Source organism: Xiphias gladius, chromosome 23, assembly GCF_016859285.1.
Source record: "Xiphias gladius isolate SHS-SW01 ecotype Sanya breed wild chromosome 23, ASM1685928v1, whole genome shotgun sequence".
NCBI classification, from domain to species: domain Eukaryota; kingdom Metazoa; phylum Chordata; class Actinopteri; order Istiophoriformes; family Xiphiidae; genus Xiphias; species Xiphias gladius.
Genome location: NC_053422.1, coordinates 15434782 through 15459404, shown reverse-complemented (window position 1 = coordinate 15459404; position 24623 = coordinate 15434782). Strand labels below are relative to the sequence as shown.

Sequence of the window (24623 nt, the reverse complement as noted above, 5' to 3'; positions counted from 1 at the left end):
CAGACAACATACCTGCACATGTCTGGCCGTGAAGACATTGCACCCTTCAGTGTCGCACATGTTATGTGCACAAATACATTCACAGACAGACACATACACAGAGCAGGCATTCTATCTGTCTCCCTGGTTTCCCCTTATCACACTACTACTATTTTAAATTGTTATATTCACCCATTCTTTTTCTGAATTTAAAAAAATAAAAGAGAGACCATATAACACTGTGAACAATCCATTAACGAGATTCTGCTTGGCAGAGGACAGGGTGAGAAGGACACAGACTGACCAACAGGGTACTTTTACAGTATAACTGCAGGGACTACAGGTGGTTCAGTGCCAAAGGTTTTAGCGAGCATGTGCAGTAAAGGAGCTAATTAACATGAAGATGACTGCCACAAAGTCACTGGATCAAAGACAGCTAATCATGATGCCCAGGAGGGGGATTAAGCAGATAGATCGCTGAGATAGAGGAGCTTTGAAAAGCTAAAATACAAAATGAAGACATTACATAAACTCAGAAAAGTGAATCATACAGATTGTGAGATAAAGTGCGAGACTTCTGTTGAAATGGAAATATTGCTAGTGGAAAAAGGAGTTGACACTGTTCAAGATTCTGTATATCTAGATAAGCTTGTAAGCAAGGCAAAGCAAAATGAGAACCAGATGATGGAATCAACAATAATATGCCAACCCACATACAATTTCACAGTGTGCATTTGTGTATGAGTTTACATGGTTATTGGATGTGTAATTGGGAGGGTGGGGGGTGGCTGGGCTAAATGGGACAAACTTCGAATAGAGAGCACTAAGGGAGACAGAATGTGGGGGAAAAAAAACTGTGCTGAATTTCAGAGTTCAAAGAAAAACACTAAATAATGCATGCAGGGCAGAATTGGGCTGCTTTCCACCGATAATAACTCTGGCAGTCTTAAAGGAGGCCAGCCATCCTGTGTGTGTGTCAGGACGCATTTAGAAGCAGTGCAATTAGAGCCTCCTGCGGTGACCAACGCAGACCTGCCATTAAGGAGTATTGAACTCTTGAGACATGGCCTGCACCTCCAACTCTGCTCTGGTTTAGTTTTCAATAGTCAGCAAGTGATTCCTAGTCAACGTTTAGAGCTGTCACTCAAGTTCAGAAATCTATATGCACCTTAACCGGTGTGCACCACTTTTCACCAAAACACTTATATTTTGGTGAAAAGGCAGCATTTAATGTTTGTATTCAACAAAGTGACAGGAGATGGCATGGCTCAGTGGCTGTCATGATAGTTTCTTGATCTGCATAGAAAAGTCTGTCACCCCTGTAGCTTGTAGGGATTTTGTATCTCCCTGACAGGCACTAAAACATAGGAGATGCTTTCAGACTTATGTACCTTGGCACTGCTGACTTTTATTGTATTAATAAATCCACCACCAGTGCCTGAAAGTTACCATCTAGCGTTCTGTATCAGGGATTAAATACTGGAAGAGGGCAAAGAAATCTCATCAACTTTACTGGGAAATAAGATTCTGGGATTGCTTAGTTTGACAAAGCTTTTATCCTCTTGATAAAATTAATTTTATGCCACCGACATATGACTGTAGAACCTGTAGTACAGTTTATCCCATACTAATGCACACTCCCTCTCTGGCTCCACTTTGTGGTGTTTCTGGGCCACTGCACATTTTTCAACCATGTCAATAGAGAATGTGGACTTGAAAATTGCTCATCATTGTCAGTGATTGGAGTGCGGTAGTGAAATATGGTTGAATGTTTTAACCCACACAGTACTGCACAACAATGTTTGATGTTTTCTGTTCATGGTAATAGCTCTAAATGTTAATGGTGTTGGGTGATGGGCAAGAAGGCACCATGTCTAGAGAGATGAAGGGAAAAACTCGATCATGTGTGTGTTCTGGTCAAACAACTCACCTATCAAGCCTTCAATGTTGAGGCTAAGGTTACGGCACTTGAAGTCAGGGTCCGCTCCATTCCTGTGAAGCACGATTTGAGCGATACACTCGTCTATCAACTTGTAGTACTGAGGCCTGCAGGTAGGATGGAGTGAAAGAAAGGGGAAGATAAGACGAGAGAGAGGGAAGGAGGGTAACGATGGAGAAGGATAGTTTATTTGTGGTGCAGGGAAAAAGAATGTGACACTCTCTGCAATATACTTTGCATTTTGTGTCCACAATGACAAATATAGCATATATGTATATATTTTACAATACCAGTGTATTCTACATTTAACAAGAAGTCGGGCATATTATGTGAGAAGAGGATGGGACTGACAAAGAGCAAGAGAGTTCATTTGTTCAGATAAATGTGTGAACACACATGCTTTGTCACTTTGTCTTTGTCTGCATCTGAAATTGGCTGTCTGTGTGAGAATGACAGTTTGAGTTTCTTGTCACAAAGATTGATTGTGTGCAATTGTGTTTGTGAGTGTGTGTTGGTGTATGCCCAGCATCCTGTCTGATCAAGCCAGCTTCACACAGACACTCAATTTTAGAGGTGTCTTTTTCCCTGACCCCATTAGATACTGCCACAGTCACAAGCTCAACACTTTATTTATTCTGTCTCCCTCCCTCCCCTGTCGCTCTTAGTCACCCTGCCTTTGTCTAACACTTATTCCAATCCTTCACTATACTTTTTTTCCTGTGAAGCTTAGATTTATTTGTGGAGCGAGAGAGACATCTAGTGTAATTCTGGAAAACTAAGTCAAAGTGAAATAGATTGTATTTGACTACATCCTAAATTTTGACACCCTTCATGAGAACAGAATAAACCCTGAACAAATTAAACTTAGACATTAGGAGTATTTGAAAAATGTTTCTGGTCGGCATAAGGCTATATTCATTTTGACGAATCCTACACTAAATATACAGATGTCACTGAATTTTTCTACATCTATTAAGCCCTTAAAGGGGCTATATGTAAGTTTTCTATGCTGTTAAACGTGGTTTCTTGCCGGTAGCGGGTGGTGGTGAGGGTCGCTTGCCAAGAGCTTCAGCCAATGGCGCATTTACAAGACAAGAGGTTACAATACGCCCTCTGAGCAGCATTTCATCCTCTCATGTTGGACCGGGGGCAGACTGGACACTACAGTGACTCGCTATCAAAAAGTGACGAGATGGGCCTATCAGGCCGTGGCTAGCTGGTTAGCGCCCTAAATTCAGTGGAAGAACAGAAGTGATAGAAATAGAAGCAAAATAAGAGTTATCATCGACACTGCTTTACAACCCTGGAGACAGCTCTTGGAGAGTGAGAGAATGAAGTTTAAAAGTGAACTCTCAACATTCTAGACTGGTAAGTAAACAGCTGTTAATGCTAATGTGTGCTATGCAGCAATAGCAAAAACTTGCATATAGCCACTTCAACAGACTTTGGTCATGCATAGTATGGGTATGACTATAATAAGTATGATCATTTATATGAGTGCATTTGTGTAAATTCCCTGGAGTCCATTTCAATTTGAAATTGAAATACAGCAAGACCAGCAGGTACTCAGCAGGTATTAATTCCCACACAAATGCTAACCCTGCCATTCCCTATATGTACCTCCCTCATTCTCTTAACATCTACCTAGCAATTTACCTCAGATTTCAATTTCCTCTTCATTATTGTTTCACTCTCCATCTCCCTTCTCTTGTAATCTCAGTAATTAGCAAGCTGTATTTTCTGCGGCTCAACAGCGCTCCCTCCCACCCTCACTTCCCGTCTTTCCGTGGAAGCCATTACAGACCACATCTATTTTTTTCCACCAGATCACCTGGATGGAGAAACCAGGATTAGAGAAAAGGAAGGACAGAAGAGACAGAAGACGGGGTAAAAATAATTCACCTGAGACCACTTGTTTCGCCCATCCTACCTTTTCCATCCTCATAATTAATTCCCCAAACTGTGCTAAAAATACACAAATTTCCTGCCTGTCTGATACCATCAAGACAACACAACTAACTCAATCAAATATGTGCATGCCTGCATGATTTTGTGCATCTTACCCATTTTCTGCGATGTTACGTAAAGAAAAACATTCTTCCTTTTTGTGTTGCTGGGTGTTAAAGTGGACATACTATTTGTGTGTAAAAGTGCATACACTATTTACTCCCATCTTGACATTCAATCAATCAATCATTCATTCCCCTCCTTTCCGTAAGAAATGGAAGAAACTTCTTCCTAAATACTCCTTTTGTCACAGTTATTTTGGCATTTTTTAATGTAGGAAATTGCAACTTTGCATTGTGCTACATGCAGCTTTTCTCTGTTCACCTCAGAATACTATGATTGTTATTACTATGATGTGTGTTATATCTTCCTATATGTTGTGTAAAAATTACATCAACTCTGGTGGACTATGGTTGTATAACCTTTACAGTGAAGTGTGAAATGATATGATGATCGAACAGAGCCATTACATTTTCTTTTCATGTAGGATAAACGCACCCAATCATTGAGAACATTTTAACAATAAGCCTTATTCTAGTTTGTATTACCCATAAAACAGTGAAAACTAAATCATCATAAAACAGAATTATATCAATATATCAGCTATGTGAAGATTTGAATATGTAAGCGGGAGCAAGCGTGAGAGATTATCGACATGTAAGAGTGTATATATGTGCATGTGTGCTACCTGGCCAAATAATCATTACGGATCAGCAGCAGGTGCTGCATCAGGGAAAGGAAGTGGCTTTCGGCTTTGGAGTCCTTCACAGTGTTGACCAGGATCTCAAACACTTCCCTCACATCATTGAAGCAAAACAAATTAAGGCTCAATCAGCACAATGAAGTGAAGAGGTTCAGACAAATATTAAATACAACATAAACAACATCTTCAACAGTCACTATAGCATAACTCTGAATAGTCTTGCACCAACATTCCCTGTATTTATTACTGATACAAGGCTTGGAGCTACACAACTGAACACTGTCATTTGTGCACTGCCGAATTTTAGTGACATACAAGTCAGTCAGATGCCAGACTTGTCATCCATCTGTTAATTTATGTTGTGTTGCGACAGTGTGATGTAATCTTAACATGTCTTACACAACTGTTAATCAGCTCCTTCAGAGAGGTATGTTTATGTTTTCAAAATTGATCTGACCTACAGTGTTACATTACCTCTTTGTTTATATGTACAGCCAGTCAGACAGGCAGATTGTGTTTATACTGAATAACCCTGGGAGACACCTAGTGTTGAAAATGTAACTCTATGTCAAAAGCAACAAAAGTATTACAGCAGTTGGTGAAACTGGTTTTTGAGCCATTTTTGAAATGTACACTGTTACAGTAAGGTTGACTTTTTTTTTAATTGAAAACCTGTCTATCCTGGATGTCACATTAAGTACAAGAGCCGAAAACAGTACACGCTGTGTGACAAAGACGAAACAACATACTTAGCATCCTTCTCTTTAAATATAGAGCTTTGTTAAATCAAGACAATGTCATTATAGGCTTGGTTCTATTGGGATAAACCATAACTGCATAGCATGAAGCTATTAAGGCATCAGTTTCAGGTCCAGCTGTCCCACTGTTATCACAAAGTGGTCAGATATGTCCACCGACGTTTTGATGTTTTGCTGTCTTTACAGCACTGCAGTAGCTAATGTCTGTGAGATGCTAATTGGCAAAGATGAATTTCGAATGTAGAATTTTTTTTACAGAAAATATTAATTTTTCCCCTGTCTGCGAAGAAAGGGGTCAGACTGATAATAGAGGGGTAGAAAGGAGTGAACTTTTGGATAGATAGCTGACTCATTTTTAAACATATATGATTCTATATAGTGTCTGTCTGAATCATATATTGTTCATTATGAAAAACAAATCGAGTGAAGGTTATTCTTGTCACTCATCAAGCTAGCAAAGTAATGTAAACACAAAACTATGAGTATGCAAAATTATGTTTTAACCAGGTTGTAAATTTTGTCAGGCTGACACTTTTCATTTTCAACGGCAAAAAGTAGACCTTGAATTTCTACAGAGGTACAATTTTTTCCCAGTGGAAGGATATTCCATCTCAATGCGGATGTCATCAAGACGTGTTTTGAGGTCCTCAGAGTCATCTTCAGCCTGCTCATCAAACACCGTAAGTTGCACCCTCAGCTCCTCATTTTCTATCATCCGCACCTCCTGCAGGGAGAGGGATGGGATGTAGTCGAGGGATGAAAAGGTAAGAGGGAGAATGACAGGAAGAGTGTGACAATCAAACATTGAGTTTGGACAGTTGAGAGAAAGTTTTTACAGCATATGAGTTGTAATCAGCTAGTCAGCAAGACAGAGGCATCAAGAGTGAGGGAGACATGAGGAGTAAGGCTGTGCAAATGTGTGCTGTTAGAGAGTCACTTTGAGAGAAAGATCAAAGGAGTGTTTTCTGTACCGTCAGCAGGTCTCTGAGTCCCAGTCTTAGCAGTTCAGAGCGGATATGGATCCTGAAGTCTAACTCTTCTCCTCGGCTGATCAAGGCGTTGATTAGCTGCATGCACCCACCCTACCAAAAACACAGCATAAAGTCAGCTTTACAATTCAGACTAACTGGTGAGATGATAACTGTATTACAAAACAATATTGGTCAGCTGAATACATCTTTTACACAGCAGAATGCATCAAAGTAGTGCTGTTTGTCAAACAAAAACACACAAGGGGATTTCTAATATTTGTGCATCTGTGTGAGGTATATACCTTAAGAGCAATGTTGTGATTGTTCATGCCAGCAAGGAGAGGCTGAAACCTCTCAATGTCCCGTTTCTCAGCCTCCTCTGTAATTGCCTCCAAAACACGTTCATGACTGCGAAAAATAGACAGTTATATAAAATGTTACTGCATATAGCTACATTAAAAAAATACATAAGTATTTGCCATGAAAAAAAACCTTATGCAGAAAGAACTGTGCTACTTTATTTGGCAGTTTTTATTGGAACCTGACATACAGGTGAAAAAGAATTATGATATGCAATTGTTCAATTACTAATCTCAATGCTAGGTTGCTAGCAAAATGAGCAGTTCATTAAATAAATTAGTAAATTGGGGTAACACTTCATATTAGACTTGTGCCACTCTTTAACTGTAGGGAAGAGTTGGCAATGATTTATGCATGTTCAGCTTATTAAATGGCATGCTATCAACCTTTCACTAATGCTTACAGGTTCTCAGGATGTTCCAAAATGGAGATGGCAGAGAGCAGCTTGACAGCATCCACCATCATATGTGGCACTGCAGGGTTGATGGCTCTGACCAGCAGAGGAATTCCCTCATCTGACTCCAGCATGGATTTTAGACCATACTAAAGGGGGAGAAAGGAAGGCAGAAGAGAGAAAGCAGAATGAGGTAAAGTTCTTCAGGGTTCCTTTTCTGCAGGCAAGAGAAAACCAGGGCTTTCACGGTTCAAATTATAGTTTTTACATCAGAAAAATACTGACCTATATTGTAAAATTTACAACTAATTGAGTAATCATCATTAATGATAAAATCTGATTAAAACCAAATTTCAACAATTTTTGTGGTGTATCAATTTACCTGATGTACTGCTCTTTTGTTTAAAATTATTTTGGTCTGTACCTTTACGTTTTTAGCTGTTCTGACACTGATCTTAGTTAATCAGAACTATGTGTTACTTTAAGATATAAAAAAAAGTAGTGCAGTTTTTTGTGTCTCTTTGATACCATATCATTTATACTTAATTTCTTTTATGTAATTATTAATTATGATAGATTCTGAATAGATTTATACTGATTACCTAGGGTTAGACACATCACTGCACAAAATACTCAAATCATTCTCAAGCGTATTCAGTGTCTGCATTCACTGTAATGAGGGGACCAAAATTGGACTCATTGTTTTCATGATGTCCTCTAGTGGAAGAATTGCTACAATACAACAGACAAGGACAGAAAAGGGACTAATGATGATTCCATTACCGGTTCTACCAAAGAAAGGATTAGGTATTTTGATGCAAGTTAAGAAACAGTCAAGTGTCTTACCTTGTTGTTCATAAAGGCTTTTAGACATCGAATGATCTCATGTTGGCATTTCACTCCCATCATTCTAGTTGAAAGAAGATAGAGCAGACAAATGGAAAGATGTTACTAACACATTGCTATAAAGTACAGTTGGCTGTTGTATGGTTTGAGTGTCTTACGGGTACTCGTCTTTCTCTTCCTGTAGTCTTCTAAGCAGATTCAGCAGCAGGGCCAGGCCCTCATCTCCAAAGTTCTGCACCCAACTGAAAGTGACAAGCCCATATGATTAGTAAACTTTTTTTGTTTTGTTTTTGTTTTGTTTCTTTAATTTCATCTCACGCCTTTTCCCATTGGATATATTTTGTTCCCAATTTAATCTGGCTATTCCTTGCTTGTGTCGTCTGGATTTGCCCTTTAACAAGTTCAATGAAAATTTTTTAATATGTTAAGTTAGTGGCAACAATGACCCCCCCATTCTTCAGGGGTATACACAGTATACAGGCTAACTTAGAAGTGGACCATGATAGCCAAGTTTTCAAGGTCCCTGTATTTCTTGTCATATATAAATTTTATCATGTAGAAAATTGCCTATTTTTCAAATTTGCTGATTATTTAAATTTTTTTTTTTCTTTTTCAAATAAAACTTGTTGGATTAACAGCTATGTTTTCAATTTTGATAGTTGAGTTGTTATGTAAATGGCCATAATCACTAACTGATTGAGCCTTTAAAAAGGTCAAAAGGAGAATAAAAATTAATAATAATAAAAATAATGAATTACTCACTTTAATTAGTTTGAAGAGTAATTTTACAGTGCAAATAAAATGTTTTAAAACTTTGAATCACAGTGGATAAATCAAAGGTCTTAACAGGACAGACAATAAATCTATATGCATTTATGTAAATTAAGTAAAAATATGAAACAGAAAATAATTTATTTATGTAAATATCAACCTTTTTACTGTGATACACATAAATCATCAACACAGCAGCCAGCTTTTTAAAGAAAAATCACAGTGTGTATTTGCATGAAGATCACTTGTGTCAGCGAAAGTTTTTCCACTGTATTTGCTTCCTTTATGCTAATATTTAGTAGAGGCTTCTTCAGCAGCAATTGAAGCCTTTGTAAATGGGTCTGTATCACCTTTGTGTGTCTAAACACTGTAATTTTTTACGATTTTCTTTGCCAAACGGCTCAAGTACAGTTGCATAGACATTGATCACGAAAGATGAGCAATTTTTAAGTCCTGCCCAAAGTCTCAACTGATTTGTGGTCGGAATTCTGACTTGGCCGCATCAGGAGATTGATACTTATTTTAAAGCAATTCCTGCATTTATTTGGCTTGATGCTCTATTTTTATATGAACTGTGTGTATCAGTATGTAAGTATATGTGTGTATTACCTGACAGGGTTGTTATTGAGTGAGACTCGAAGAGATTCCAGACAGCTCAGCAGCTGTGTGTCTCGGTAGTCTAACTTTAACTCCTGGATGTACATCATGGCTGATTTGGAGCTCTCCTTCTGGTTTTGTCCCTGATGAACAAAAACATACAGACACAGCAGGCACACAAACACAAAATCAATTTGTATTTATATATTTGTATTTATATTTGTCTTCTTACGGGTTATAACTAGTTTTATTATAGAGCACAGAGGGCAACAGTCAAGCCTAATTTGAAATGTTCATTTGTAGAATTAAAGGGTACTGTCTGTTGTATTTTTCTCTTGATAGGCTTATAAAAACAATTGAACTATACTAGCAACCATCTGTGCATTGTTATTTAGATCCTTTGAGCTACTTGCTTTCAGCATATTTCATTATATTTCACCTCTTATATATTTTACCCAACTACTTACTACAGTACTAGAAGGGTAGCTGGTTGTATTATTTTATTTACATTTCACCAGTGAATAGATCTGTATAATGTAAACAATATATCCAGTCTGAGTAAGGCAATACTCCCGTCCTTGAACATAGACAGTCAAGGGGAGGCCTTTGTCTACACATTTGTCTGAAGAGTCCAAGATAGGAGTGTTATTATATGATCTGATAATTTTTTTTATTTAGCCTTTAAAACGCTTTTGTCTGGCTTAATGAAATCTTTTTAAAAGTGAATATGACAAAACAGCCCATATGTTGCACTATTTACTTAGCACAGGACAATATGGCATATAAGCGTCCAAGCTAATTGTACTGATTTAAGCTAAAACTGGGGGGGTGACTTGCATGCAACTGTCTACAAATTCCCTTAAGCACGCTGTATGGGCAATACTTATTTTGGTACTGACAGCTGTAGACGTGTGGAGGTACTGGGAGACCATCTCTCGCTTGATCATAATGTCTTTCTCTCTTAGAGGTTGCTGCTTCTCCTCATTAAGGTTCATATCCACCTGGAGAAAGAAAGTAGAAAGAGAAATAAGTAGGATGGAGGGATAAACCAAATATTGTAAGACAAAGATATAGAGCATGATGAAAAATCTGTAGACTCAAGCAATTAATAAACAGACAATATATCTTAAAATGGAATCCATATTATATTTATATTCTTTCCTAAATTGGAGAAAAGGTAGATAAAGCCCCCAGATGTTCAATTTAAAAGTTTTAGCAGAAGCGGTTTGACTGAGATACTGAGCAGAATCATTAGATAATACTACATTACTTAAAAACATTTCCAATTTAATATTTCAAACATTTCAGTTTCTTGACCCAAGAGGTTTATCCCTTGTGCTGTACGCTAGTCCTTAACATTTTTTGTCAAAGCATACCTATTTGGAGCAAACACACAACAAATTTCACAATGATGGGTATTTCTACTAGACTTTCAAAATTCAAAATATCAAAATTTATTTAATGGTAATGGGGAAATTCTACATGAAGAGTTTTTATTCAGTGAGTGTATTTGTGAAAGAAATATACCAAGCACAAAATACCATAGCTGTTCAGGTGAGATAATGAATAGGTGATTTCCTGAAATCTCTCTCTCTGTCTTGCTCTTGCTCTCTCTCTCTCTCTCTCTCTCTCTCTCTGACACACACACAGACACACACACACACACACACACACACACACACACACACACACACACACACACACACACACACTTCTATCCTTGTCAGGACACCCGCGGACATAATGCATTATCTAGCCCCTTACCTTAACTTCAACCATTACAACTAAATGCCTAACCCCAATCCCTACTCTAAACTAATTCTAACCTGAACCCTAAAACCAAGTCTTAACCTTCAAACGGCCCATTAAAGTTGTGAGGGCCAGCCAAAATGTCCTAATTTTCCCAAACTGTCCTCACTCCGAAGGTCTAAAACTCAAACTGGTCCTCACAAAGATAGAAGTACAAAGACACAGACAAACACACACTTTTACTGTTTCCTCACCAGCATCTGTTCGAAGAGCTCCAGGACGTATTCATCAGAATGATTATGAAGCATGGCACTCTGAGCACTGATCTCATAGGCGGCAGCTGAAGAGTGACGCTGACCTGGCATATGGCCGGGCTTCTCCTTGTCTTTTTTCATCCTCATGCTGGTGAAACGTTCCAACTGTATTAGCAAACAACATGACAAAGGTTAGAGCAAAGAGGTCAGATCAACAAACTGCAAAGTGTAACCATCACTTTAAAAAACAAAAATGAGGTAGCAATCCCTAATCAACTCAGTTTGAAAATGGGCCTACTGTCCTGATACCAATTTTAAATAATTGAACAATAATAAAATACTCAAGGGTTAATTCTTTCTCATTTTTGGGATATTACATTTTCTACAACAGTAGAAACCTTTTAACAATATGAGATGATTATTAGGAATTAGAGACATCAACAAAAATTACCACACAAAATCAACATGCAGTTGACACTGGCAGGTGCAGAACATGACTCAATTTAAACAAACGATGGGGAATTTCCATCCCTCTTGTTTAATGACTTTGTGTGAGTTTTTCGTATAATTTATTGACAAATGAAAAACATTGAAGAACATCAACTTTAGGATGCATGTAACCTTGGCACATATTGACAAAATGACCCTCCATAATGATTCATGAAAAATGAACTGTCAATGCATATGATTTTTGCATTCTCTTGTTTCAGGCCATAAAGGCATCACTGGTCTATGTTCCAAGCTTTTCATGCTGTCAGTGTGAGTCTTAAAAGCATACACATCCAACGTGAGTACAGCACAGGTCAAAACACACGTGTTATGGTGGATTAGGTTTGAGACAGACGGTGAGATGACATTAATGGATAATGTTGAGTTTGTTTATCAATGAGCACAGCGACAGATGGAGTCAAGCACACAGGTGATGGGGGTAAGCCGTAACAAACCTACCTCATCAGGAATCAGCCGTTTGAATGTCTGTAAGGGATGAACAAATGAAAGGGAGAAATATGGCACAGAAGGGTAAGAAAACATCAGATAGAGGACAGGGAAAAGCAGTGACAAGAAGGGAGTCAGATGGAGGGAGAAAAAAGAAAGAATCAATTACACAGAAATAATTTATAACAGGATTGAGGAAACTGAGTTCATGAGTGATTCACTGCGGGTTGGAGGGAAACCCTATAAAGAAATCACTGTGGTAACCCCATCCAGTTATTTATACACATTTCTAGAGGAGGAATACATCTAAATTAGAGTAAAGACATTCTAAGGTGAGTTAATTAGGACATTAGGAAGGTTGTAATTGCAGGCGATCAACAGTCAAAGGTGGGTCAGAAGAGTATCAATAAAATTGTAAAAAGATGAAAGTGGCACAATTGTATCTTAAATAATAATAATAATAATAATAATAATAATAATAATAATAATAATAATAATTTAAAAAACAAAAAAACAAAAAAACAAAAAACACACTAGCATGTCTTGGCCACTAGATGTCAGGCAACCTCCACTAATGTTCCCACAGGAAACCGAGTTCAATCAGCAGTACCACTTTCAAACCAGAAAAACAAACGCCCTGACAAGGTCCATGAAGGGCACACAACATCAAAATTACTCTGATTAGAATGACCAAAACTAACATAAGCATCACAAAGGAAAAACAAAGCATTAAGAAAAACCCTAAGTGAAAAAAGCCGTTTACGAATCTTATTAAAGTTTAAGGAGGATGACATAAACATTTAGGTCTTGACAGCAAATTTGCCTAGTATTCAAATTTAAAGGCATGCTGTTTTCAATGTATTTTGACTAAATAACCCCAAAAGGCACAATGAACCTCCAAGTGAACAAGTCAACAACCTACAAGACTGATCAGTCTGGACAAATCTCTTTGCCCTTTGTTTGGACTTCAAACAACATGCAACCTCAGGGGGTGGTCTGAGGTTCAAGGGGTCACAAGGTCAAACACATAACAGGGTCTTCTTTAAGTCTCCTTATTTAAGGAACACACACACACAAACACACCGAATGCAGTGCTATTCACAGAGTTTTCCACTTCCACTGCTTTTGTCTGCTAAGCCTAAGAAGAGAGATGCACTAGCCTCTCTATGGTTCAGCTTGTAAACAAAATATACACTCAATATTTCTCAAGCCTGTCTATTTCAAAATATTAGCAAGTTTAAGAATTGAGGTGGAGAATAAAAGCAGGAAAACCATGCACATAAATGAAGTGTTGCACAAAACAACAGTTGTAGCAAATGCTTTCCGTGACCTTTAAATTTTTCACAACATAATTAAAAAAAAAAAAAATTAACACCTGAAAAACTCATGACAGGTTATTCGAGTATTGCTGCTTCTTCATCTCATATGAGCTACTATGCTATGTATAGCAGCAAAGATAAACTGGCAGACTACAGTACAGTGTGATTCAATTTTTATCAGTGGATTTCGAATACAATTTGAATGACGACAAAGAAATGTTCAAGTCTGAGCAAAGAAAGAATCAAGAGATGGAAACCATAGACACTGTGACAACAGGTTTTGCAAATGTAATAATCAAAGGCATTTTACTTTAGTAAGACCTGATCAAGGAAATTACACCAATTGCATCCTCATAAAGGCATTAATGATGTTCTGTAAAAGCAGGTTTGTCTAAGAGTTTGTTTATGTTGTTAGGTGCTTCTACAATTCTCTGGAGGCACTATGCAGAGGCTGTCTTTGTCATGTTATACATGTACAATACCACCTACAGCATCAAACCTAGTGTTGTCACTTTTTGGAGGCCTTTTTTGGGCATAATGGCAAGTGCTGAGAATAGTCTTTCCTGAAAAACTTTCTTCCTTAAGGTTCATAGTACTAGTAAATTGTGAAAAATAGCTTTTCAACATTGTAAAATTACACCATCTACTCAGCAATATATCTGGTGACTACTTCAGTAAATCCTTTCTACCTTGGATTATCCATTGTGTATTTTGTAATTCTAGTGAAATCTCCACTTATTTTTGTCTTAATTTCTCTTTGACCTCCAGATGTTGCTCACCGTCTCAGGTCTAAATTAAAATTAGTCTTGTGTGATTTAACATTCATGTGTTTTGAAATGCTGAAGAGCAAAATAACAATAAAACATTGGGACAAATACAATTCTATTGCAATACATTGTGATACGTTTGTTTTGACTCTTTTTGACTGCGCTGGTCTGAATGCACATCTCTTGCCTACTAGGTGTCAGGCTATACCCAATTATGTCCCCCTAGGGAACCCACTGTCAGCATAGATGCTTTCAACGGTTATAAAACATCTTCACACATGCCCTAAAAAGTTCTTTAGAGATCACATACTATAACGTCAAAAAGCTTTTCATCAACATAATTAGAAGGGACAATAGAATCATAAATAATCACATCAAGAAAAATGCCAAAGAGTAGCTCAAACATTTTTCTCACTGAATATACTAATGTTTGGAACTGACTCTACACACTATTTCTCTCACAGTGGAAGTGACTGGACGTTTTCTCAATTTTGGCCTAACCCACCCAGTGTTAAAATGAACAGTCGATTGATGAAATAGTGGATCAACAAAACGTTTATCAACAACTACTTTGATGATAGATCAAATCATTTATTGAGCAAAAATTCCAACTCTATGCTGGTTTTAGTTTCTCTAATCTGTCAAATGGCTGCTATTGAGTGTTTATTGTCATAGTAAATTGAATCCATTTGAGTTCAGGAATGTTGACAAAACAAGCACAAGCTATTAGATGTCCTGGGGATCTAGGAAATTGTGATGGCCCTTTTTCACAATTCTGTGATTTTTTTATGGGCCAAATGATTAGAACAGCAACAGGCTTCTAACAGTTGCTAGTCCTGCCAAATGGAGTTTACAGTTTGTGGATTTCCCAATAGAGAAGGAGTGTAATTTACCTCGCTGGGACTGTTAACATATTTGGTTTGTTTTGTTTCTAATTCAGTATTAAGTATTAATTACTTGTCTTCTCCAGTAGTACATGGATTTCTTCCAAGGAAATTGGCAATCGGAGGCCTGAACAATTATCCGTTTCATGTTAAAGTCCAACGAAAAGCTGCAGAAAGTAGAAGTTTCCCAAAATCGGTTAAACTATGATATGCATGATTATAACTAACCGGAAGTAATTTTTTAATAAGTGCTAGTTTGAAAAAAATAAACCTAGAAATTTAGTCTGTAGAGTCTTTAGACTAATTAAAAAATGTGTAAAAGTGTATTAAAAAATTAAAATTACACAGTTTCAACAGTTGCAAGCAAAGGAAGTTTTTTTTTTTATAAAAGTAAGAAGTCAAGGGTGGTGCACTGTTTGCTATGGAGCACTTCAGGGGATTTATCCTGTACAGAACCTTGCAAAGCAGCAAAGCCCCTTACAAAACATCCCTGAACAAAGTCCCAGACACATCCAATACATATAAGTGTTCCAAAGGGAACACAGTTACACATCCATGAAGACAGCAGCAAAAATGAGGCTGGGGAATGGGCTCTGTCTGTCTGCCTCTAAGACAGCTGAGGAGAACACAAATCAGCTAGGCATTTGGCTTGTGACAGTGATATAATGAGCCAGTCACACACTGTTGCTGATGTTTCCCTGTGTGTGCATACCTACACCTATCTGTCCATACATATTTAAGTAGCAGGTCATGAGAGTGGTGAGAAATATTACTGTATGTAAATCAGAGCAAGAACAAAAATGGAGTAAATGCAGACCGGCAGAAAGCAGAGTGGCCATTTTACAGGCAAATGTGTACAGCCACAGTTCTGTCAGATGATCATTCCAAATGAGGTACACAAGGTTAATAGTTGGGCTGCATAATACGGAAAAAATGAAATTTTTCAGACAAATATTACAAATGTAATAAGGATGTAACATTCCTTGTACTTGCCTTAGGTTACATTTACAAATAAGGTGAGTAACATTCAGTCATTATTGTATTATGTCAATCTTATATCCTGTGTTAGCATCATTCCTGAGAACACAATATTATGAGTGAACTGGGGTCACTCATGAGTGAACTGGGGTCTAAAAGTCAAACTTAAGCTGGATTTACATAAATATTTGTTTTGTCAGCATGATTCACTTATCAGTGATCACCAGGCAAGAATTAGTGTCAAGTCCTGCCTATTTTGATGGTTTTGATTCTGTCTCAGCTTCGCCTGCAGTTTCACTTGGTCTTAATTTGGTGTTATTATTTAGCTTCAGATTAAAACATCCAATTTCCAGTACTAGCCAGGGACCTTTGTTATAGAGGCAAACTGCCAAAAAAAAAGTTATTTGTAATGGGTAACGTGGTAATGGGGTTGTAACATTTCTGGATATTAATACTGTGTGAATAGGCCTGGGAGACACAGTTGGGCGGGGGAGGGGAGTATAGGTGAGGGAGAAGGGTGTAACGGTGACATGAATGTGTGGAGAGGACAGGTGAGGTGCTGAGTGAATGGAGTGTGTCAGAAGGGGGGAAATAGGATGGAAAAGGAGGGTAATGGAAGTGTGGGAGAATGCAAATCATTCCTACTGTGTTTTGAACAAAGATGGGTGTAACATCTGGATCTGAAAACCTATGATTACTGAACATTAAGTTGGAAAAAAAAAAAAAAAAAAAAGATGATTGTGGAGATACAGTGCAGTGTGTGTGCGCATGTGCCTGTGTGTGTGTTTGTGTGTGTGTGTATGTGAGATATTTTTAACCACAGAGTTAATATTGCTTACAATGTTGCCATGGCTACAGACTTATGATATCGTACAGGGAGAAGCAGTAGTTAGGCAGGCACACCCAGACACAGCTGAAGAGTTTCCTGTGCATGCAGCCAGAGCAGGAAATTGCCAAAAACTCTGACGTATTACATACTCACAAAGCTGCTTGGTTAACTGTGTTCCATGGTAAAAACTCTACCTCCCATTTTTAAGACTTTACTTTGCTCATTTGAGCATTTGACTAAGAGAGCAGGGTGTGATAATGTTGTAGTCACTGTGTCAGAGGAACCCTGCATGTTAACACATGCCAGGTCTGTTACAACTTCCAAGCAACCTGTGAGAAAGAAAAACACAAACACTGACATAACAGCTAAAGAAACAGGCAAAAATAAAGTCCCCAAAGCAGCCAAGGCAGTATTTCTACCAATCCTGTGAGGTTTTAGGCCTCAGAGGTCAGTGTCTCCACTACGCTATGCTGAATTGGACATCTTCCAATTCTTTCACATCTGATCTTCTCTAAGCTGCACTTTTTAATGCTCCTACACGTCTCACTGACCTACTGACTCATGGTCCATTTGAGTGCACTGACTGTCTATGTGTGAGAGATATTATGATTGTATGTCAGTCCAAGTGGGGCATGTTTGCTGCATGACTGCTCCTCATCTTTGGTCTACTGTTGTTAATGGAGACACAAAATCCAACCAACCCCACCCACCTCCACTTAAAAAAGGGAGGCCCCTGTTGCTATGACTCTCTTTTTGCAACTCTCTCTTTCTGTCTTCTCAAACTGAATGAACAAACTTTAGTATTCAAATTTCAAGGAAATGTCAAATGAATAACCATAATAAAATAACCATAATAAAATGGCATTTTTCTCTTTAAAAAAAAAAACAGCTGACTGAACTGCAAACTTCACTTCTCATGATTCCACAGACTAATTCTTTGATACCTGGACAGCAGTCTTCTACAAGTACACTATACCCTTTTTCTGCTGGCGCTGCATAGCATGCTGTATCCATGGTGCTGTATCGCATAGCGCAGCTTTATGCATTTCCATTATTCCCTATACAGGACTTGAAATAATTAAAGGGTCCTGTTTAATTAACTGATGCTTAGTACAATCAGTGATCAATAATAACTTAAACATGAATAAATTTACCAATCAATGAAGAACTGTAAAACAATGCATTTAAGTGCTTTCAGTTGGGAGGAATGGTCAAATGTAGCCGTAAGCCTGCCAAAGAGGTGCAGGCAACTGGTATTTATTACAGTGTGGGCAAACGTCAAACCTCCAAAACATAAAGCCATGCATGCAGCGACATTCAAAATATTAGATAAAACCACTATCATTAAAAAAAAAGAAAATTCTCAGTTTTATAATATCTTTAAAATTATTTTGATGACCTACAGTTTTGTGTGTAGAGAAAATGAGACAATCCGGGTGACAATTGGTGCAGACTATATTTTGCTTTCAGCCAATTGAGGCTGTACAATAAAGAGTAATCTACAGCAAAATAAACAGGGCTGTTGCTAGCCTGATCACCTAACCTGCCACTCCTAACAACATATTGCCCCCTTCCTAACTACAATTGGCAACCAAAAAAGTAATTTCTTAGAAACTCACATTGTAAAGCAATGCAACATCTCGTTTAAAAAAAAAGGTTAAAGACAGTCCTGTATGAGCTGTCTCACCACATTGTATGCAAGTGACATCCTGTCATGCCGCCAGCTTTCAACATCACTGGAATTCCTACAGCACATCCCTTTCTAGGTATTTTTTAACATCAGTTAAAGATCTGCGTTGTTCTATGTGGAGCATCATAAGATAGATTTAAAAAAATACAATCTTAAGAGGAGAAGAAAAAAAAAAAAAAGAAGAAAAAAAAATCCTCTTCACTTTCATATATGCAAAAGTAACTGGCCTGCGCATCACCTCTTCATTATTAAACCAACCATTTCTAATTATTTATTCCCTTAACGACCATCACTGCATCAATAGATGGGATGTGGATTTATTTTCTTTGTACTGCACGGCCACAGGTTCTGAACCGGTCAACCAACAAATCTTCACAGACTCCTTTTCTAGTATGTATATACCGTGATGCGTTTGTGCAGGTGGGTGCAGGTTAGAACACGTTCAGATCGACGTCAGCCACGCATTAAAAAAATGTAACCCCTAATTTATTTAAATGATACCACTCCGATCTCAAAAATGCACGGTCATCCACTGTCCGGCGAGAAAACTGAACCTGGATCTAACACAATGCAACGTCACGCAGCTAGGTGCTGTGCTCACCAGCCATATACTGTATGTGCATACACATTCCTGTTAGATTACTTTTTCAAGTGAAAAGCATATTTCTGCTTTTTATCATGCAATCGGTGACACTGAAGATAATATAATAGTCATTGTGATAACATTCCATAGTTATAAAATCCTGTCTAACAGGACAGTAAACATTTCTGCAGTGTTTTGGCATCTGATAATCCTTCACACTTACACTTCTAGTACTCAGACTGGACTTCTTGGATCATGTATCACTGACTTATGTGAACCTGAAACAACACACCCCCAACACTGCAATCCCTTGCATTTTTTAAACACAGGGCTGTTTTCAGTCTGAAAGCCAACTTAAAGGGCTTGAGTCTAATCCAGTCTACATTGGGCGAGAGGAAAGGTACACCCTTGACAGGTCATGAGTCTATGACAGGGATAAGGGCTAATCTACACAGGAAATGATTAAGATTAATTTTTCAGTCACCCATCTCACATGCTTCTGGTGGAACAGGAAAACTTCTATTTTGATCAATACAGCTGTCTATACAGGCTGCCTAACAGCTGGCATTTCACTTACGCTATTTGTACATATCCGCAGCCTGAAACATTTTCATACAATATTATTCAATATTGTTATTGAAGTCCACCTTCTTCTCTTTTACCTGCATATCTGCACTGATTTTGCTTTGGGCCCTGAGTTCTGAGCCCAACACTCAGTACTGTGCCTGAACGCATCTTGTGATATATATTGTCCAATTATGCATAACAGAACAATAAACACTAAAATGACTTGTATATAATACCACTCACCCCTGAAATGAGTGCTTGTGGGAGAGCAAAACCAAGGACACAGCCAAACATATACACATGCACAGATGAACACACACAACAACAAAAAAGATGAAATGTCACACACCAACAACCATACAAAGCTGTGTGTAAGAAACAGTGGGAGAGGGCAAATTAAACACCACAAGACTACGTCTAAGCCTGTCATTTGGAGAGGAGTAGGATTTTACAAATGGGTTTCACAGAAACACTCAAAGATATTTAAATTTGGAGGTACAGCTGTGTCACCGACACTAATAGCACACAATTCAATTATGCCCTGAGAAGGCAAGACAAAGAGGGGGATAGAGGATGTCTAGGTTCATATGGGTCAGGAAAAAACAAAAGAAGCACTAAAATAATACGGTCAACCCCTACTTACATCTCCCCCGCAATATCAACAGCACAGTTCATGATGGTGAACCCCCCAACACCAACCATAAAGAGCTTTTATCCTCATCATTCACAGGTAACCAAACCAAACAGCAGCATCAAGCCAGTTGTCAACAATACCAATCAGAAATCATTTAGTGAATAAGGGCTGACCCAAATGCCTCAAAGCTTCTAATCCAACATTATTCATTATACATCAACATTAATTGTTTTTAATTATTCTCAGATAAGGACATTTAATCTTAGTGATAGTTTTGTGTGTCACAGCTCTCATCTAAAATTACCGGCACTGACACTGGGACAGTGACACATGAGAAGCTTGCAATTTACTACTACGCTAGCAAGATGTCGAAAAGTTGAGCGTCTGGAACAACATCCAGATTTGTGAAGACAACCTCAAAAATTCGAGTGCAAGATATATGCCAAAGGAAACTGGCATATCGCAAATCTAATACAAGTTTGGCAAATCACCTGAGAAACTGTAAGTAAAAGCTTAGCCGCTTAGCCATTGCAGAATTTTCTTGTTTCTATTATGTCTAATGTTACCGTGTCTTGCATGCTAACAAAGAATTACATTGAGGTCCAATTTTTGTCTTCGTCTCACTGTGCCTCGCACCCCATCAAAGCTTTGAATATTCTCACTGAAGATGCAAAGCCCCAAAAATGGTTTTCGGTTATCCATAATAACTTCACATTTGATTCACAAATCATATTCTACTAGCTATTTTCAGATTCAAAGGCAGTCATGACGGCAAAAAGTTAAGTTTTCCACAGGATAACTGGCATTACCGTCACCTACCTTTATGCTATAATGCCTCCAAACAAGCTTTAACTTTGCAAGCTCATTTGTTTCATGACTGCATGGTTCATGGACCTCAGCTTACTTTGCAGCTTTAACAGTCATTCAATACAGATATACTTTTGAAAAAAAAACCCTGGTGGTGGGATGTTAGCCTTCAGAATCATTAAAATAACGGTTTTATCGTGAAGCTTAGAGTCATAGAAGTGATGAGACTGCCATACAGCACATTTAAACTCTTCCACCTACACATATTGTCTCCACACAAGGGGAATGGAGCATCCATCAGCACACTTTGCAGTAACATCCATCACAGACAAACACAACTTAAAATACTGTATAGAAATCACACACTTTTACCGCCATCTTTCCACAAAACATGGTAAGTGTCACCCACTCACAAATTCTTTCTACCTCCCTTGTATCCTCACACATTTATTCCACTGTACCAGCACAGAGATGCAGCTAATGTGCATGCATCATCAACTGCTCCTACTCATGACTGCAGCCTTCTGAATCAACAGAGACAGAGGCAGGGTTTGTTCCTATGGTGGCTTAGAGACCCAGCAACAACTAGCTCATTAAATACCTATGACCTAAGACAGGCTTACACAGTAACTAAAAAAAAAACTGCCTTAAAAGAGGGGGCTGGTCTGCCCCTGTCCACTGCTGTGTGTAATGCCAAAACGTTAACTCAGGCAGAAGGTAAAACCTCCTGGACTACAAAAATGTGAGAACAACTGATTGAGGAGTTTCAGTGTATCACAAATTCTCAAATACAAACGAATATCCAAACAACAACTACGACTGTGAACCAAACAATTATAATATGCATTTTTTTTTTTTTTTTAAAGGGCGATAATAACAAAATAACTATCTGTACCTACACTACACTAGCTCACATTGCAATGTACATGTAGTTCAGTGAATTACAATGTAATTCCCTCGGATATTAATTCCATCTCTGAGTTTCTCCTTTTAACACAAATCTATGGCTTCATCTCTACAGTGTTTTTTCTGCAACATGTCAGGGCAAATATCCCAACAGGACACTTGGAGACTCAACATGGACACCAATAACCAAATGTTATTCTGAGTCATTTGAAGTTTACTTCCTTTTACATCCTGGTGTATTTCAGGCTAAGATACTCACAAATTGGCTTTAATTAGTTTAGTTTTCTACTATTATTTTGAATATAATCTGGACATCTCCCATGGCTGTTGTCAGTAGATTTTAAACATGCACACGAGTTAACAGACTCAAAACATCATTACACATAAGCAACACAAGTGACACATTTTCCTGTGCCAGCGGCGTCCCAGCCCCACAACCAGACTTGTTAGGTACCACCTTCACCTAATGATGAACCATGAAAAATCCTGTACTCTGTAACACACATGGCGTATTTGACCAAGTCAGTATCTCCAATCCTTATTGCCTTTGATATCCCACAGCAATTCGGCAGTCGACTATTCAATGTGTGTTACGTCCACACAAATTTTTAGTGTGCACATAACCCCATAACTGTTCTCTTTCTGTTAAAAAGAGAAAATCAAATATTGCTAAATTTTATTTGGGATTTATCCACACTTAACATTAGATGCTATTACCTGTGGTCCGACACGGTTCCATCTATTCGTTATGCGACAATGAGTACAAAAGCCTCTTCTTTACGTCAATCTACATAGTGTTTACAATGTGAAGTAATGACAGGTTTCAGGTTAAGCTTAGTTCCTATACTCCTCGCCAAGACACAGCAGGGGGTGCATGGTTGTCCAGCAGGTAAATTGCATCCACAGCCTTGATTGTCTTAACATCTCGCTCCGTTCCTAGTAACATGCATAAACTGCTATACTCCTCACACTCAGTAGTGAGAGCAGCACTTAAGCCCAAGCGTACAGTCTTTGTGTTGAGATACACAGAGCAGTATGAGATTAGCTGTAATCTGTTTCGGGGAGACTAGGAAGAGTCACAGAGGAGGACTAACAGTGTAATCCAAACTAAGACCCTCATACACAACATAGGTAACATACGCAGATTTTTCCTGGTAGTCCTGATCACCACTCCGATTATGAAATGTTCATTACCAAAACTGACAAAAATAAACAATAACAAATTGCACAATAATAAATTGTGCAAGACAAACAAAAGGGTAAAGTGCACTGTGTTAAAACATGCTTAAAACATAACCTAGCGAGCTGCAGGTTAGAAGCCAGTTTTCTCAGTCGGAGACTGTAACCTGGTAATTGTATCTAAATCCAAGCACAAGGTTCAAAGCCAGAAAGAAGATTCAATGCGCTGATCTTTCAAACTTGTCAACGCTCATTCCTCTGTTGGTATCTAAACAGCGTATACAACATATTAGGCCTACTGTTGTCAAACGATTGCCACATTAGTTCAACAGATTGAGACGAATAGCCTATTCATTGCAGTGCTTTTTCAAAGTAGCGCAGTCACATGCATTATTGAGCTGACACTTTGCTGAGCCACAGTGTGAACAACAGTATTTATTACTAAAGTAGGTCTACTTTATCAATACAAAATATAGCGTTCCTTATGGCTGTATATATACATATACAGCTGTATTCTTGCTATGCAACGGTTAAAAAAAAAAAAATACGCAAGAAAATTTTCCATAGATATATAGTTATCTATTTTTAAATCTCAAACAGCACCGCGCCAGAATTCTGGCACAGTGTGTTTTAATCTTAGCAATCTTAGTCAGTCTTATTCTACAGCATAAACACAAAATTTCAGACACACACAGGAACACAGGTAAATTTCTGACTGGTCTACTTATCATTAAAAATGGAGGCTGGAAATGCAAGAAGCGTATAGGCACTGGACCATGTGAAAATAGTAAAATGTTTTATAAGGTTTATTTAACCTTAAAAACACCCTGACTCACCTTCGAAGAAGATACCAATCAGTCAAAACATATGTTGTTTAAAATATATTCTTAATTTTTTAAACTATAATAAAAGGCAATGATTGATACAATTACGAAAACATAGCCGTTAAATAAATGCTCAAACACCTTCAATATGCTGCTCCAGTAGTTCCTTCTTTCATAAGCACCAGAGAGCTAATTAAAGATGCTGCAGTTAGAAAGCACAAATCACATTCCATTACAGGCCTTACCGTTATAAAAATCGAGATTTCAAACTATACTGTTTACAGCCAGTGACACACAAATCCGTTGGTTAAGCAGTATTTTAGACTGGACAATTAGTAACTAAGTCTTTCAATCAAAAATGCCAATAATTTCCTAGTTCCCAATGTGCATCT

The 24623-nt window shown here is 38.0% G+C and overlaps 1 protein-coding gene across 2 annotated transcripts in view; it reads right to left on the bottom strand.

The window, feature by feature from the left end:
• The window catches only part of LOC120785061 (protein diaphanous homolog 1), a 92667-nt gene that overhangs the window by 60450 nt on the left and 7594 nt on the right, over positions 1 to 24623 (bottom strand). Inside the window, exons 2-13 of one of the 2 annotated variants that reach the window (XM_040119379.1) lie at positions 12277 to 12303; positions 11329 to 11493; positions 10225 to 10326; positions 9338 to 9468; positions 8116 to 8199; positions 7958 to 8021; positions 7121 to 7260; positions 6660 to 6765; positions 6358 to 6468; positions 5992 to 6110; positions 4614 to 4730; positions 1910 to 2025 (exon numbers count right to left, since the gene is read on the bottom strand). In XM_040119379.1, the coding sequence (XP_039975313.1) occupies positions 1910 to 2025; positions 4614 to 4730; positions 5992 to 6110; positions 6358 to 6468; positions 6660 to 6765; positions 7121 to 7260; positions 7958 to 8021; positions 8116 to 8199; positions 9338 to 9468; positions 10225 to 10326; positions 11329 to 11493; positions 12277 to 12303 (1282 nt within the window). The remainder of the gene's footprint in view (positions 1 to 1909; positions 2026 to 4613; positions 4731 to 5991; positions 6111 to 6357; positions 6469 to 6659; positions 6766 to 7120; positions 7261 to 7957; positions 8022 to 8115; positions 8200 to 9337; positions 9469 to 10224; positions 10327 to 11328; positions 11494 to 12276; positions 12304 to 24623) is intronic. The other variant, XM_040119380.1, reaches the window with a different exon arrangement.